Source organism: Hetaerina americana, unplaced genomic scaffold, assembly GCF_022747635.1.
Source record: "Hetaerina americana unplaced genomic scaffold, ioHetAmer1.1.p SCAF_4, whole genome shotgun sequence".
NCBI lineage: Eukaryota > Metazoa > Arthropoda > Insecta > Odonata > Calopterygidae > Hetaerina > Hetaerina americana.
The window spans coordinates 77,813,125-77,827,729 of record NW_027286985.1 but is presented as its reverse complement, the minus strand read 5'-3'; the positions used below and the strand labels follow the sequence as shown (position 1 = coordinate 77,827,729).

The 14,605-nt window shown below is 36.5% G+C and overlaps 1 protein-coding gene across 5 annotated transcripts in view; it reads right to left on the bottom strand.

Moving 5' to 3' along the window:
* The window catches only part of dom (domino helicase), a 122,915-nt gene that overhangs the window by 99,206 nt on the left and 9,104 nt on the right, over positions 1–14,605 (bottom strand). For 4 of the 5 annotated variants that reach the window (XM_071590519.1, XM_071590518.1, XM_071590521.1 and 1 more), the window contains exons 4-11: positions 13,022–13,237; positions 7,999–8,300; positions 7,005–7,190; positions 4,252–4,392; positions 3,871–4,108; positions 2,052–2,263; positions 1,806–1,961; positions 1,102–1,219 (exon numbers count right to left, since the gene is read on the bottom strand). In XM_071590519.1, coding sequence (XP_071446620.1) covers positions 1,102–1,219; positions 1,806–1,961; positions 2,052–2,263; positions 3,871–4,108; positions 4,252–4,392; positions 7,005–7,190; positions 7,999–8,300; positions 13,022–13,237 — 1,569 coding nt within the window. The remainder of the gene's footprint in view (positions 1–1,101; positions 1,220–1,805; positions 1,962–2,051; positions 2,264–3,870; positions 4,109–4,251; positions 4,393–7,004; positions 7,191–7,998; positions 8,301–13,021; positions 13,238–14,605) is intronic. The other variant, XM_071590522.1, reaches the window with a different exon arrangement.

Genomic DNA, 14,605 nt, shown 5'->3' with positions numbered 1-14,605 from the left:
ATTTCTTTAATGTTTCACAATACGCATTGGCATTAATAGTGTCTCCACGGGCCATAAAATCAATAAGCAATACACCTCGTCGATCCCAGAAAATGGTTGCCATGAGTTTCCTGGTGGACAGAACTGTCTTGAATTTTTTTGGTTTGTTTGGTGAATGAGCATGATGCCACTCCATTGACTGTCGTTTACTCTCAGGTGATGCATAACAAACCCATGTTTCGTCACCAGTAATTATGCGAGTCAAGAAAGAGTCTCCTTCATCAGAATAACGTCCCAAAAACGTCAGTGCTGCAGCCATACGCTTGGTTTTGTGCTCATCTGTAAGCTTGCGAGGGACCCATCTTGCACAAATTTTTGCATAATGCAGATGGTGTTTAACAATTTCATGAACAATTGTTCGAGAAACATTGGGAAAATGCTCACAGATGTCATCAATTGTGACGCGCCGATCGTTCCTCACGAATTCGTCAACTGAGCTCACCAGTTGGTCTGTAATGACAGACGGTCTCCCCGAACGCTCATCGTCGTGTGTGTTCCCCCTCCCCATGTTGAAGTTGCGACACCACCGCCGAACAGACGACTCGTCCATTACATTGTCTCCATACACCTCCTTTAATTGGCGATGAATATCACATGGGCGAACGTTTCTTGCATTGAGGAATTTAATCACTGCCCTCACTTCACAACTGGCGGCGTTCTCAATTTTTTTAAACATTGTAAACAATCACAGAAACAACACAGGCAATGCTAGCGTCACGCAACTTGGCTCAGAGAAGGCAGACAAGCCACTGAAGCTATCTGACCTCGTCCAGCGGCTACTCACGTCGTCAGCACTTCATGCGGCACGAACGGGTACTACTTTCCGGATGACCCTCGTATTTTAGAGATAATCGATTACTTCCGATCAAATTAACATAAAGATACCTTTAATTGATAAAGTTAACAAATGGTTCATTGGAATCTGATAATTAACCTCATTGAGCTGCTCATATTTCAAAATAATGTCCACAAAATTTTGAGATGGATTATTTATTAACAGTTAATATAAAATTAATCCAAATGTGTCTCAGACTTCAACAAAAAGACAACAGTAATACATACTATCTTCCTCACTCGAGGACTCATTCTTGCTTCCTCCTGATTGTTCCTCACCGGGCTTTTCATCAGGGAGAGTCGAGTATTTTTTAATCAGTTCCTCAATTGACATATCATTTTCTGCCTAAAAACATAAGTGCATTTATTACAAACTCATGAAATTAAATACATCAGGATGCCCTACAGTTAACATTAAAATATATTTTACAGTTCTTCTAATGTCAGACAAATGCCTCATGTTTCATCACGAAGTGTGTCAAAGAAAGAAAACCAATCATTGACAGCAATCAACATATTATTTCATCATACAATAGAAGTTATAGATAGATATACTCAGACAAACACCTCAAGAATAGTAAACACTATACCAAATTGTGATGTGCGAAAATCATACAGGAATAAAAATTGTTAATAATAGAGTATATTATTGCTTTCTTAAGCGCTCAATGGTACGCATTTTTTGGAAATCCCTCATAGAATTAGGTAGAGAAAAATGTGTTTAGTTCTCCATGACCTACATCTCAAATTATTTATTAAGTTTAATTTGCTTTCCCCATATGCTGAGTGAGATAAGAACTTGAAATAACTATATGCTTTTAACTTCAACATTCATTCACGCATGGTGATAAAGCTTAATAGTTTACAATGCAATTGGAAAATAACTTATATCCAAAATGGAACTAACCAATGGAGCTTGACTGACTACTTACTTTCAAGTCATCCAGTTCCTGCTGGTGATCCACGTTGCCCTCTTCATCCTCCTCTTTCTGTATTGTCTCCTCATCATCAGACGACTCCTTATCTGATGCTTTGAATTCTTCATCACCATGACCCTTTGGGGAAGAATCATCATCCATTTCTGCCACCTATATATATTTAAATAAATATATATACATAAGTATAATACTGCAATAAAACAATTCATTAGAAGGAAAAACCAAATAAATATGACGCACATCTTTCTCCTCCATGTCAACATCATTAATTGGAGAATTCCTATTTTCCAAGTAATCCTGCGGTAAATCCTTGAGCAAGTCTTCCAGTGGAATCTCACTCTCCCTTTTAAGCATTTCTATCTCTTCTTCTCTTCCTTGTGTTCCCATGTCCTCCTCCTCTTTCGCTATAGTCTGCTCATCATCTGTTGAGCTTTGTGTTGGTTCAAATTCATCTGCAAGAAAGCACAAATTCTAATTACAAAACAGGACGTTACGAAAATAAGTTAATCATCGATCAATGAAATCTATGCAAATTTGCTCCCTGTTTTCCACTTCACTTGCTAGCGCACTTTGACTATACTCAACTCAACACTTTTCCAAAGCAGAGAAATGCATCAACTGTTACTACCACACTGATAATTAATGGAAACTCCTGTTTCTGTTCACTGGCAGTTCTTCTAAGTTGCCCCTAAATTAGTTTCAATGAAGTACTGTCAACACTGTACTATAAACACTTAGCATGGAATGTTTTCAATGACTACATGCGTGTATGAGTGGGAAAATAGAACGGAGTATGAGTAAGGTTAACTACGGAGGTGGATTGTAATTAGAAGTGAGTACTACATCCACATCAGCAAAAGGATCAGTAAACACAATGTTTAATTAGTAAACCAAAGTAATGGTGGCAACACATTTTTCCTTAGCCCCTACATAGCCACAATTATAAATTTATTCATTACATATGCATTAATATTGGCTTAAAACCATGTAACCGCTTTCACTTTGGGGCAGCAGGGGTATGCAGGGTGACCCATTCCCAGACCTTTCCCAATTGGACTAAAATGGTTACCATCTTAAAAAAACTGATACACGCAATTCATCTTCTAAATGCCATGGCTCAGGCCATTAGTGGGCAAAGGAAGACAGAAAATAAGACAGGAGAACCACAGGGAGAACCACAGAAGAAACATGAGGCTTCAAATATGCAACTTCACTAAAGGAACTAGATGTTGTGACGAAATACCGTACATACAATGTCACATGCATTCATATTCGTGCGCCACAGTCCACGAGGTTAAAGCCAACTTTAAACACTTATGGTGTTTATCCTTTGACAAATTCCAAAGAAACTGCGGGAGATGCCGCAACAGTAACTTTTAATGGAATTTTAAAAGCCCCAAAATTTCAGAATTTAAGAGGACGCCTCGGTAGCTTAAGTGGCTAAAGCACTCGACCAGATATTGAGGGATCTGGGTTCGAATCCCAGTCAATGCGAATGATTTTTACACTCTGAAATTGTTGCATTGAAATTCACTAAGTGGGTTTGGCACATATTGGATACTGCAGACCAACAAATGTCAAATCTGTATTTTCAGATTAAAGTGAAAAATGGTTACAGCTTTAAATAAGTAAAGAGAGAGATGCAGTGTCAACCGCCATGATAAAGGAAAATGTAAACAATTGAACAACCAACAGTCTCTATTCCGTCCCCATTCAGGAAATGGAAATGTTGGAGATATGAGGAATGGGAAAATGTTTTACAAGTAGGTAGGTGACTCCACATAACTAAGGATAAAATCTAAGGTTTAAGGGTTGCACGGTCTGAATAAGCTGGAAAGAGTTTTAAAAAATGGATCTTAGGTCAACTTTGGGGATGATAATACCAAAAGTAGGTTTTATTATGAATACACATGGGCACATTCTAGGAAACTGGAGCAATAAACATCTTTCCCAAGTCATAAATAGAGATGCCTTGGTAACAAAGCATATAATGGTTTTATCCAAATATTAAGTATAAAAACACATTATTATAAAATGGCATCATTCCTGCACAGCTTACCATCTGATGGACCACTGGCTCCTCTCCTCACTGGGGACGAAATTCTGGATGAATTAAGAGAAGGGGTGTTTCCCTCAATAGAGGGTGCTGCCGTACTACCTCCACCACCACCCTTGCCCATGCTCTCAGCTAGCCATGAAGAATACTTTTCAGTTTGATCCACAATGAAGCTCAAGTGTTGGTCCAGGGCTTTTTTCCTCTTTTCTTCCAGACGCATCTGCTGCTTGTACTCCACCAGCTAAACAAGGCTCTCTAATTAAATCGCCAATTTTTGAACCAAATGTATTTTCAAAATGGTAACCAAGCTTCAAAAGGTTACTCAACACTTGGCTATTTTGAGAAATTAATTCAACAAACAGAACTAAATAAAATAAGACATACCTTTTCCACATTACTCCAAAATGTTTTCACTCCCTTGGATAACACAGATGCCACTCTCTTCAGTTGTAATTTCCGAGTCTTTTCAGCATTCTGAAGTTGTATTGCTTTGTCTTGAAAGTATTTCTGCACCATTTTAGAACACTAAAGGTGAAGATATGCATGGTTAATAAGACATACAATGATGCGCAAGACATGCAAATGCTATAATTGAGATTGTGGGATTAACCCCTTGTGCTGAAATGACAAGTCTAGCTCGTCATGAACTTCCAATGCCAAATCACGCAATGAAGAGTGTAGCTCGTCATTAGATTTTCATAATTTTCGCATTATTTAAGGAAACAATATAATTATTTTAAAAGTTTAAATTTGTTAAACCATCACTAATATACATAAAGAACTCATATTTCATGAAATACGATGCATTGGAACTAATAAAATGATTTTCTACGAGTAGCTTCTCGATGTTTTTACGGGAAGAGGGTTCGTTCGTCAACTTTTTAAAATCCTACTTATGGAGAGCAGATTTTAAATTGCACTTGCTCAGGATCTATTGCCTTGATTGCCATGAAATGTAGAAATGAATAAATTGAGTTCTCTTCCATACATATTACAAATTCAAATGATAAATGCTATTGTAACACAAAAATTTAAAAATAGTTTTTAATCATTATATTTTTGGCAGCATTATTGGTGAAACTGAGCTACAATTTGGAATCTTTGACGAACTGTTGGTTTAGCCATCCTCCCACATTATCATTTTCATATTGGGTATCAACATAAGAGTATCAAGTTTCTACAACAGAGTTGCAAGTTTGGCCTCAAGTTTTTACTACGGTTTAAACAGAGTTTGCCTTCTCGAAAAGGGTGTTCCTATTACATGATGAGTCATCTCCTCAGCATTTTTTGTGGAGCCTACGCAGTTCCTTCACGATAACCTTAATTTGAATGCGATCATTCATGTAGTTAGACGGAGCATGTCACAGGGTGTAGTTTTGGTTTTTGTCCATGTTTTTTATACATATAGTGTGGTGAACACTACCGATCAATGAATAAAATAATTATAAATTGTGTATGTGAAAGTGATGATGAGGCGTGGAAAAGAAGAGAAGGAGAGATGGTTACAAAGAAATTGTTCCAAAACCAGGTTGTGTGATTGATTATAATTTATATATAATTAAGAATATATTCTACATTGATTTCTAACTACAAAATATCATTTCAATACCAACCATAACATTTTAAAAGAACCACAGAAAAAATAAATAGAGGATAGGGGCACGATATTCAGAAAATAAATTGAAGTGGAAGGGGTTAAAAGTCATGGAGATAATAGTTGTTCTGCAATTAGAACATAACAAACCATAAACTCATAGTGTTTTAATAACAAATTGATTGTTGGTAGACATTTTCTAAGCTTTACAACGTTTGCCAATCTGATAAAAGTCAAATAACATATTGGACCACAATATCTGCTTCTTGATGACAAGCACCAAGTTCAAACACAAGATACTGTAAAAACTTAATACAATACTGTTTAATTTAAGAAATTTTCCAAATGGAATTCCCCAGATAATAGTTAACTTTTTTGCAATTTAAGTTGAAACCAAAATCTTGCCTTATTTCTTGGAGACATTGTTCATTTCAAAATGTTCCCAAAAGGTAAAACTGCTTAAGTAATGATCTGAAAAAAACTTTTACTAAGTCAGTCAACAGAAAATGAAAACCGTGGAAATATGAATCCTTGAAAATTTAAGTCACGAAGGATGGCCGCTGGGTCTGACATGCAAAAAATTCCATAACTTTTAAGGGAATCTAATTTCCAGATCTACAATAATATTACTCCTTTTATTGAACATGTCATAAAGTTAAAATTCTCCAGGTAAATACACACATAAATAAAACTGATTATTAATTATCAAAATATAAATGTATTGCCATCCACTATATCCTTACTTCCATACCTTGTGGCATGCATTTGCAACAGAACCATTTGGATCGGATCAGTCCAGTCCATGGCCAAGGTAGCCTCAGAAACAATAGCCAATGTTAGGGTAGTATCTGATGCCTATCCTGATGCTACAACAGCACAACTAGCTTCTCGCACACTGGACAAAGGAAGTGGTCACATACAGACAAAGAAGCCCAAACCATAACCAAGGACTTCACTGAACAATGTCTAACTGATAATTGCAATTAATTAGTCCCCTTGTGATTGCACTTGATTACTGATGACTATATTTTCAGTCATAGCCTAAGTGTTTACCGCTGCAGGCTAGATCTTGCGAGTTGCCCAATGCTTAGCTAAGGCATACCTGCCACCTTGCCAGTATTAATATACCCTGACTGCCCATCTCTGGACTTAAAACTTGCTGGTGTCACACTGCGAAGTTTTGCCAACACCACTAAGGGCCAGAACATGATTTAAAACATTCACAAATTAAATTGACAGATATAGCACCATGACAAATCTTAAAGTTCATTTATTTCTAACTCAAATAACTCTTCTGCCTATTTGCCACACTCCATTATTTAATGGTCCCTTGAATTTCAAAATAACAAGGTTATAATGTGATAAAAATATGCATTTATAATTGACTAAGTTGAGCTCACAAATTAATCTAGTCATAGTGCATATTATGTATATAACTACAACACCTGGGTAACAATTAGTCAGTTACCACTCATCATTTCAATGATAAAAACTATCCATCAATATCATCTTAAAATTTTATGAAAACGCGTCAGACACCTACTCTTTTAGCAGCAGCCTTTTTCCATTTCCTTTCTTGAGCAAAATCAGCTGCTAACCATGTCATCTCTTCCAATAAGTAATCCCAATGGGCTTTTGAGCGTGGTGGTTCTTGCACTTTAGGCAATCGTTTCTCAGACCAAAGGCCATCCCTTTGTAGTTCAGAGATCCTTTGCATAACATAAGCCTCCTGAAAAAAGCAGATAACTAGTAAGTAACAAATAACAGGAATAATAAAAATATAAATACTCGTTACTAAGAGCAACGGAAGGTATTCCAATGTGCTAGTTCATTGATAAAATTTATCCAATAAGCAAGTCATTTTTAAGAGTGAAGTCATGAAACCCTGTTTATGATCCATTCAATATATCACTAAGGAGAGAGCAAAGGTAATATTTTCATTGTGAACAGGAAGGAACTAGTACATTATTATAAACAGGTATTATTAAGGATTTTGTACACTTAGCTCTACATGTGCATTTATGCAATAATTTTAGGGAGAAGTTGGGAACAGGATATTAAGCAATATTGACCATAACTTCCCTCATCCCACATACATCATATCAAATTTCTTGTCTTGAAGTATCACAAACCCTACACAAATGCTCAGTTCTGGCCAAGGAAACAGCATATTATGCAGATTATTTACCCCATAATCATATGATGGCCAGGCTATAATTTTAGCTTAATCTAATTAAGGAGAACTAACAACAGAATAACACAAGAATGGGGTCACATTTGATTCATGGTAATGAAACAATTTGATAGTTTCATTAGTAGGAAAATCTAAATTTGTACAATTTTCTACAAAATATTTCATTGTAAACCCTGATATCTTTCGTTAAGCATGAAAGTACAATTTGAAATTATCACACCACTTATCTTAACTTAAAATACTCATAAAATGCATATCAACACTGGCCTAACACATTAAAAACACCAAAGTTTTCACTGCACTATATTCCTTATTCAAATTTTAAAGTTCAAGGAATCATTACCTGCTTAGCTTTCTCAACTATCGACTCTTGACTTCCTATGGTATTGTCATAAACAGCTGATATGGAATGTTGCCTTGTGTGTTGCCGTGACATAGGTACTAGGTGCGAGACCTTGGAAAGTTTTGGTGCAGAAGAGATCAGTCTTTTATCACCTAGACTAGAGGAGTGGGGGAAAGCAGAGGAGCCATGGACCCTTGGCTGAGATGCGCCATTCACCGAATTTGGTGATGGTGCAGTGGCAGAAGTTAGAATCGTTGCACTACCAGATGAAGAAACAGGCTCAGAAACTGCTGAAACACCACCTGAATACAGAAAGAAACACATTTGTACTCTTTGGTATGTTACCCTTTCCTACCATTAGATCCATGCACTCACTAACAAAGTCAGACAAATGCCTCAATTTTATCAAATGGACATATGAGAATGGAATACATGTCCATCATAACATTAAGTCATCATGAAAATCAAACCACAAAATAATTTATAACATCTAGGTGCACAATTGTTTGTCATTCAGGAAAAATAAATTTCAGGCACACAGAAATAAAAATATTGGGAAACTGTAAGCTTAAAACAAAACCAGTAAAAATAATAACTTCACAGCAAAAATTACTCAATGCATTCCCTATAAGCCAGCCAAAAGTCTAAGTTCTCCCTATTAAGTAGCATATTGCTTCTAACACTGACTGAATGCTAAATACATACAATAATCATAGTATACAAGGTCATTTTAACCACAGCTTAAAAAACTCCATTATTGATCTGCCAAATTATATTCCTAAAATATATATAATAACGGTTTTTGTTGAAGCTAAAATTTTGCAAGTGGGAAGGCAGAAGGGAGCAAAATTTCATTCAGTATTTAAAACCAAGATTAAGTGAAACCCTTAATAGCTAATTCACAAAAAAATCAAAATTTTTCAGTAGAAGCCCTTTATTGCATTACCATGAAATATTTTTTCTCACTATTTCAAATTTTTTTAAGAACCCCTTCTATAAGTTTTGCACGTAAACCTCCAGCACATTTGATGGTAATAATGAGAGCTGCTGTAAGTAAGAATTGCAAAATTGAAGCAGGATTCATGAATTTCTAACCCCTACTTGTAAATACTCTTCACTCCACTCTAGTCCAGGGGGTAGGGCACTGGGCTACTGACTGGAAGGCTCAGGCGTGACTTTTCGTGTACCAGCTCCTTCCTGGGATACCACAGAAGGCAGTGCCCCCCCCCCTTCCCCTGACGTAAGAATATTAATTGCTATTCGGCTTAGTACTATATGGGCTCTATGCACACCTCTCCAATCAACCTTCCTGTTGATAACTAAGGTTAATTTTTACATTAAATATACTCGTGTGGTGATGGAAGAGGGGTAAAAAAGACTTTTCAAGCAGCGCTTAGTAAAGAAAATGTATCACCAGTGACACTATTTTCAGCCTGATTATTTTAGCTGTCACAAGTCAGCTGAACTTTTCCTTCCCAAAATTTGCCTCACATAGGTCCTTGGAGAAGTCCAAACAAGTGCTTTTACTGCATTTCATTCTATCAATTATCACATGGAATCACCCGAAAAACATGCTGCGCCAAGCATTTCAAATTATAAGAGGAAATACAGGAACCACCTTTCTCATTAGCAACTGCTTTAATGCAGTAAAAACAATAACACACTAAATAGTTTTCTTCTCCCTACTGGTTCCATTTTTCGAAAGTCCATAGCCACATATAATAATAGCTCAAAAAACTTTCTTAATTACACTTCCATAAGGGATTATGTGCCCATGGCTTAAGTTGCAATCAGGTAAAAATATTTATAAGAAATTAGCTATTGAAATGAAACTAGAGAAAAAGCTTGAAGTAGCAGGCAAATGACTCAATACACAGCATGGCCATTTATTACTAGTTTGCCAGCCCTGACTTACTCATTACAAACATGTTATATTATCCCTTTTTTGTGAACTTCCCATCCCTCATTGCTGCACATGACATTGGTATCAACATATTAATTCTACTGTAATTTTTGTAAGAGTGGATTTTTGTCAGGGCTTGAAAAATTTACGTCAAACACAAATGAGTCTCGCTAAGTAAAAGGAATATCACCAGTTCTCATACAGAACTTCAAATTATACACATTACTCAGAAGTTTTTGAGGATCTTGAGCATTCCCAATTACTTCCTGAATGAGGGGCCGCATTGGTAAACTACATCACACTTTACTTGCATCTTTTAAGATTCCCCTTGATATCATATAGAAAATGGAATGTTGATATTACGAGTCCTTGAATTTCTATGAAGTTTCATATTATTTCAGTTGTTATTACCAAATGTAACTTTATTCACTTATTAGCTAATGCCTATAACTTTCAGTAGTAATCACTGCTCATTTTTTTTCATGACATACACAAAGACATCACCCAGAAAACAATCAATAATGGCTTGTGTTTTCATTAGTTATTATCTTCATCATTGCTTTTGACTTTCTTAGAATGCATGGTCTTTGTATGGATTGTAATACGCATTATAAATTTTTAGTGGTTGAGCTTGGTGATTGCACTAGCTTAATATATAGAACATGGCATGCCAATAGATATAAGGCTTTACATAAGGTCTCAGCATGGGTCAAGAATAAAATATATGAATAGAATTGTTTTTAAATTTTTCCTCTGAAAACACATTTAGATCCCACCCATTGCTCGATAATTTCAAAAATACTGCCATCTGGTACCAAGCCTATGTACTGTTTGAAAGTCACAATACCAGTACTTCAGTTGAGCCTTGCATTTAAATTAGGCCCACTACTAGTAACTCAACAATAATCACTTCTGTTTAACCGACGTAAAAGAAGTACACACTTGTTTAACTTACCATAACTTTTCAGAAAATTATTTAGAATTGTTCTGCTGCTTCTCACTTGATATCACTTACCCTGATACCTCCAATTCCTATGTCACAATCCACAATTTTCTGGGCAAAATATTAGAGTTTAAATTCTTAGTCATTTGATGCATAACTTGCAGATCACAAATCGTGGGAGGTCTGACTATACAAGGTCTGTCCCAAAAGTAGTAAGACTAATTTTCTCCAGGATAGACAAACAAGCAGGCAGCAGTTCCTCTGGCTGGGTTCGTGGTAGGTGAGTCTCAGGAAAGGCTGGAGGCTGGCAGCAGTTGGCTCCTAACTGCTGCCAGTTGGTTGAGTGTGGATCATTCGTTTGTGAAGCCGCTATAACATGACCTTGCTACACCCCATCATGAACCAGATATAGTAACAGCGCTACGCCATTAAATTTTGCATGAAACTCGTCAAGACTGGGAGAGGCTCATGGCATGCTCACGGTAGCTTATTGGGTTAACGCTATGGGAAGATCGGGTGTTTTTGAGGGGCAGAAGTTGCTTCAGGAGGGTAGAGATAATGTTGAAGACATCAAACACTCAGGATACCCTTCGACATCAAAAAGAGACAAAAATCTTGCAAGAGTGAAGGCTTTGTTGGACAGGGATCGCAGATATTGTGTCTGCATGGTTTCTGATGAACTTGGCATCCCTAAAAGTGCTGTGCATAGACTTGTGACCAAAAATATGGGCATGAGAAAAGTGTGTACGAAGTTAGTGCCGCAAGTGCTGTCAGATGAACAAAAGGAAACTGCCACGGGGATCTGCCAAGAGTTTCTTCACCATGTGAGCGTGGATTCAAAGCTTTACGACAATGCCCCACCAGACTTCCTCTTCCCTTGACTCAAGTTCAGGCTGAAGGGACGTCGGCACGACTCGGTGGAAGGATTACAACAAGCCAGGATGGAATTTTGCAGCATTCTGGGCACCACCTTCCAGAAGGCATATGAGGTGTGGAAAACCCATGGCGGGGATGCACACAGGTGCTACTTAATGGACTTTTGATTGAATGAATCAATTCTGATAATAGAAGTAATCAAAATGAAGTCCTATTACTTTTGAGACAGACCTTGTACATTGTGACTTACATGATTAGTTGCAGGGGCTAATTAGCACATGCTTGATAAATGAGCATGTGCATTACCAAACCAAAAAGTCTTTTACACCAGACAAACAATTTTAAAAATTAACCTGAATCTGTGGCTTTGGTTTAGCTGACTGGAAGTATACATAACCACTCCAATAACTGTGTAGGTGCTCTTATTCTGTGAAATGAAAGGAACTGCAGAAGCAATAAATAGTATGCAGCAAATAATTTACAACAGTCAAGGGAGCACCAAAATGTTTTTACACAAACATCGAAACTATGAGTACAGCATTTAATCACGCATTTAAAATACATAATTTACTATCACTCAGCCAATTAGCAATTACAGCAGTAACAAATAGACCTTGGTGAATGTATTGCTTTAATTACCATATTGCAGACCTTGCAAATCAATTAATCAGAAATTCAAGTTAATCCCTAACTTACACCATTCTTTTTAAGTAAAAGCAAGAATCAATAATAGGCCACCCTGGCAAGTACTCTTATGCACACAACTGCTGGAAACATTTTTCCATGCTTATCAAGTCACATAAAAAAACTATGAAGACTTTATGCACATTAAATCATTTATATATAGAAACTCCACCATTCAGAAGTTATAAGTCCTACGCATGCAGCAATTTTCATTTCAATGATATACTCTGATGAAGAATTAACACTAAAAATAATATAATTCTTACTGACATTTTAGAATGCACAGGACTTCCCCACACTAAATGCACTACTGTTAAATTAGAAGCAAATGATGTAAACAAATTGTAAGAAAACAAAAATATTAGTCAAACAAATTTATAACTGAAAACAAATAATATTTTAACACACAGGCTCCGTGCAAGTTCTTTAACTACCACATCAAGGTATTGTTTTGACAATGGTTAAAAAAGCTGAAAAAATAATGGACTGCCATATCTTAAAATAGCGAGGACAAAAAATCAGCACAACTTTGGAACAGGGATAAGACAAACCAAAATTTGAGTAATTCATGCAGGCAAGAGCAATGCATGAGAGAGCAAACCAAGTCAAAGGAGTACCTGAAACCAAAGGGAGGGCAGCAGTGTTGGTGGTGGTGGTGTTGGCAGAGGTGACAAGACCTCCACCTGATGGGGTTGTGCCCGCTGCCAAGCTGGGCAGTGTCAGAGGGGAAGGGGTAGAGGAAGAAGCAGGAGGGGTGGTGCAGGAGGAAGGGGTAGCCCGGGAACCGAACACCATGCCGTGTCTACCGCCCGCAGGCCGGCCTGGAACCTGACCTAGAGTCAGCGACAATGGCAGCAATGAGCAATGCACCAAAGAAAGAATTAAATGAATACCCCTTGAAGGCAAGAAGGAATTGAAAGAATCATTAGTATGTCCAAGGAAAACTTGAAATATTCCGAGGATACAAGAGAGTAGAGAGAGATGGGCAACTAAACAAATTTGTGTAAGAGAGAGAAAACAGCTGCAAGGTGAACACCTTACAAATTAATGTACATGTATTATATGTATGTATGAATGTGGGTGTGTGTATATATGTATGTACATATACATATATATATATATATATATATATATATATATATATATATATATATATATACATAAATGTATATGCATGTGTGTGTACAATATACACATAATGATATACACACACATGTATAATATAGACTACCTAAAATATGATTACAAAATTATTTGAAACCAGTCACTACTATTCAATCAACCAACAAAATACATTTGCTACACAAAAATACCCCCCTCCAAATGAGAAATGCAGTCAAAATTTGAACTGGAAATGGATAATACCTCCTTATATTTATAACATTTTCAAATGTTGCTACACTTGCACCAGCAAAAATATGATAACTGAGAACAGCTGCAGAAGAATGACATCTCAAAAATTGCAGAAATGAAATCATATTTAAACCACAAAATAAGATGAACACAAGAATATATAAATATAAATCACAGGGTATTTCCATTAATATCATAAAAGTTAGTCCATTTTTACCAGATTTGACCAATAAAATACAGTAAGCTTAGACTCAATTGAATCATATAGGCTAAGTTTACATAAAAATCAGCAAAAACATTATACAAATTTGAAACATCCAAAAAGAGAGCAGCTATTGATTCCAAAGCGTACCTTTTGTGTGATCAATTACACAAGCCGCATGAAAATGCTAGCAATTGAGTATTTCCCAGCCATGGCATACATTATCCTTACACAGGCTACGGACCTCAATTCACAGTAGGTGCCGTACTCTGCAATCAAAACTAACCTTTCCAAAAAGCATATCTAAGGTTACTTCACTGAATGGTCCACATGGTGCCCTCAGAGCAAATCCTGTGCCTATCTGGCAGGTATTTTAGTGTTATATACCTCAAATTCCTATGAATTCATCTGCAAAAATTTTAGTTTACCCTTCTGCCAATGGAATCTTAGGGAGAATACAGATAACTATTCCACAGATGGGCCATGCTTTATGGAATAAAATCACTCAAAAACTTGCAAACGAGACTAGCGTAACTTAATGTTCTGAAGTAATAATCTTACAGTGTACTCCTTAGACAACAAGGAATATTTTATGCTATATCTTTGCTATAATTTAACATACTGCTTAAATCATTTAATAAAAATG